This window comes from Sphaeroforma arctica (genome assembly GCF_001186125.1).
Source record: "Sphaeroforma arctica JP610 unplaced genomic scaffold supercont1.201, whole genome shotgun sequence".
Classification (NCBI taxonomy): Eukaryota; class Ichthyosporea; order Ichthyophonida; genus Sphaeroforma; species Sphaeroforma arctica.
Genome location: NW_014040357.1, coordinates 49750 through 53194, shown reverse-complemented (window position 1 = coordinate 53194; position 3445 = coordinate 49750). Strand labels below are relative to the sequence as shown.

The 3445-nt window shown below is 43.7% G+C and overlaps 1 protein-coding gene across 1 annotated transcript; it reads right to left on the bottom strand.

The window, feature by feature from the left end:
- Positions 1 to 2505: 2505 nt before the first annotated feature.
- SARC_03790 (hypothetical protein) lies at positions 2506 to 3176 on the bottom strand (the record flags this gene model as incomplete). The annotated part of the gene is made up of 2 exons (XM_014302397.1): positions 2506 to 2666; positions 2948 to 3176. The coding sequence occupies 2 exons, from the start codon at positions 3174 to 3176 to the stop codon at positions 2506 to 2508; spliced, it is 390 nt and encodes a 129-aa protein (XP_014157872.1).
- Between the last annotated feature and the right edge of the window lie 269 nt (positions 3177 to 3445).

Below are 3445 nucleotides of genomic sequence, written 5' to 3'. Positions count from 1 at the left end.
GGACTTTTACTACAAATCATCCGTTTTGGTAGCTGTCAATGAAGTATCCAAGCTGTTAGTTGTTAGTGTTTTTATGCAATCGATGAAGAATGTGTTAGGTGTTATCAAATTCCTACGCGAACAGGTCTTCCCGTAGGGATTACCTACGCAGATCACTGCAAACAAGGGATCGGTTTGTGACAACGAGATTTATGCTACATTTGCTCTTAATCTGGGTGTGCATATCCATCTGGGGACTGCTGGTCACCATGAGGGGAACAGCAGGGTTGAACGAGCGATTCGTACTCTTGAAGAATGGACGGCACCTCTCAATGAATCTGATACTTACCATGATTGGGTGGAGAACGTCTATGCAGCCGCGATGTCCTACAATGCGGCGGTAGTTCCGCAAACATGGTTTCCCCCGTTCTTTTCACACACTGGCCGTGTATATGATGGTCCCCAACGTCTTACCCTGCAGGTTGAGATCGCCAGTATGCTCATTAATGATACGAGTCTGAGTGCCTTGATTAGGGATAAGATTGCTACTTGTTTGGATGGTAGATATCGCCTTATTCAGCAGTGAGATGCTGATAAGGCACGAGTCGATACACCACAAATACCTGTTGGTACTACGGTGAGGGTCTGGAAGGACATTGGGTCGCACAAATTACGTGCCAAATGGTACTTCCCCGCCACTGTCATCTCACATGAAGGTCCGGTGCTACATCGAGTCCGTTATAAGAACAAAACGGTTACCTTGCTTCGTACATTTATTGATTTCTACCATGAGGAGAATTATGTCAACTCTGAGTTGGAAACAGCAGCACACATGCGGATTGCTGATACTATCTGTCATAGTTGTTTAGGCACTCACCGTTTGCACAATGTCCTCTTGCGGTAAAAGCTAGGTTGGCCAGGATGTTGTTGACGTCCAAGAGTGCCAAAGAATGGGACGGTCGAATGCAGTCGGTCTGGACTAAATACCAACGTCTTTGTGACAAAGCTATAGTCGATACAGATGACATGCAGTTGCAGCAAATTCCTGCTTTGTCTGCAGAGATTTAGTTGACCCCATCCTTGGTCCAGTTTTTGAAGACAACTCCAGTCTCTCCCAGTCAACTGCGTATGTGTGTACGTATGGTATTTGATGGGTTACTCAAAACAACACAAATGGACAAATGGGTATCAGAGACAGAAGACATTGCTATGGATGATGATTATGTGCAATGACTCATTGTATAAGTATTATATTTTAAAATCCTTCAGTTTTAGGAGGTACGGTGTGCAGAGCTATCAAGGTATAGTCTCGCATATTTATAATGTGATATAACAGTCATAAGTGATGTTTAATATCAAAATCAAAAAAAAACTTTTACATACCGTGTTGCATTCTATGTGCTGTTGCTCGCGCTATCAGATATCAAACTTGGCATACTGTCTTCGCTGTCTTCGAAGCCACTGTCGGTTGATGATACCTCTTGCACGCTTTGCGTAGGCTTATAATGCATGAACCATGGGCGATTTATATAGATGGGTAATTGCAGATTTCCGGTTGGTATATGTATCTCTGAATTTTGAGTTGTCATTATGTTGAACGAACGTTGCACTAAGATTTGGTGGATTCTTGCTGACAACCATCGGGGGTATACCATTGCAATTCTTGTGTATTCCATTATATTGTGTTGATGCTCTATCCTCCTGTGAATGGGGATGCTGGGTGGGGATGGCGGCAGTATACTGACATGGCTCGTATCGGGGTCTAGTATTCTATCTTGTGTGATGTTGACATCCGCTATTACACGTGAAGAACCATTTATTGTTTCATGCATAGTTTAGTAGTGGGGATGGCTTGCACTATGTACTTTGGTCGCATATATTTTATAAGATGGATGGATTCCATATTTATACGAATGTATGGGCTTATGCGAGTACCCTCCAGATTTTACTACGTGCTTTGAACACTCCATTTTGAGTGATAGTTATAAGTGACTCTGGACTCGCAGTCTGCGGTTCATTCCCGTTGGTGTAATAGGCGATATTATTTAATCATTATGGCTCATTTGTGTAAAACTTGTCTTTAGATGTTCAGGTAAGCTATGTTCAGGTAAGCTATATTTGATTTGTGATTCTTTTATGTTTTATGTCTGGGGTCAACAGCAATATCATTTTGCTGACGAGTGATCTTGTTACAAAATTTTGCAGTTCGGTACTCTTAGCATTGGTGTGTTTTTTTTTCGGCAGAGGTCCCTGTTTGCTTATATTACCTATAGGCAATACTAGCCCTCTTTTAGGACAAACCTAGTTTATCCTATTCTAGTCTTAAACCTCAATAGGAATTTTATTCCAACTGCCATGCGGCCTAAAATGGGTCCACGCGCAGCTTTATATTCCGTTCACTACAAATAGGTTTTTCACGAAATAATAAAGATTTAGTTACTAAGAAACATCTGAAGGATTAGTCTCTATAGGTTACGAGCTTTATTGACTTTTATTCTTCCTACTGAACTCACGATGCTTTCTAGCTCAACCAAACTCCCTCCCATCTCTTGGTCCATGCTCGACGAAGATGGCACCAACATTGATCACTGGATCGCTGACCTTGATATGGCATCCACGGCCACGAGTCAACATGATCTTTCTATAGTTCTTCACTACACTCCCCTTACTGAGGCTGTCAAAGAATCCTACTCAGAGATCAAACAGACACCTAAGAAGGAATGGATCCCTGCTCAAGCCGCATTTATGAAGGAATCAGATCATGTCACAAACAGTAAAGAAGCAGACACGTACTATGAAGCTAAGAATCGCATACTCGCTACAATATGCATTGCACTACGCCTAAAGCTTGCTCTACTATTCGAAATTCACACCCCTGGACAATCCTCGCTCATATAAAGCGTAGATTTAAACACCAATCGCGCAGCACCTATGCTATTATCGACGCGGCATACCTTCGCACGCTCACCCGCCTTCAAGACGAATCTCTTCGCACTTGGTCCCACCGCATCGAAGACGTCCTCCTCAGGGCCGAACTTCAAGGCACCACTTTCTCCCCGATTGTCGCTCAAAACCTCTTCATCGACGGGCTTTCCGATGTGGACAAACACCAGGTACACAATGTATACCTTATGTCTTTCAAACATAGGGACGCCATCACGATCTAACTGATACTCGACTACCTCGAGCGCCTTCATGCCACGAAGACCCCTCTCTCATCAAACGATAAAGTTATCCCTGGCATAGCCCGCACCACACCAGCTGCTGAGCCGACTATTCAGGACATCGTGCGTATGCTCCATGACATGAAAGCATCGACTTCAAACACCAACAATCAGACAATGTTCTGCTTCATGTGTCAGAAAACCACACATGTCTCCTCGCTATGCTCAAAAGCCTGTGGCCGATGTGGTACTCCTGGCCACAACAGTCGTTCATGCACAGCCCAGGCCTTAGAATGCTCCAA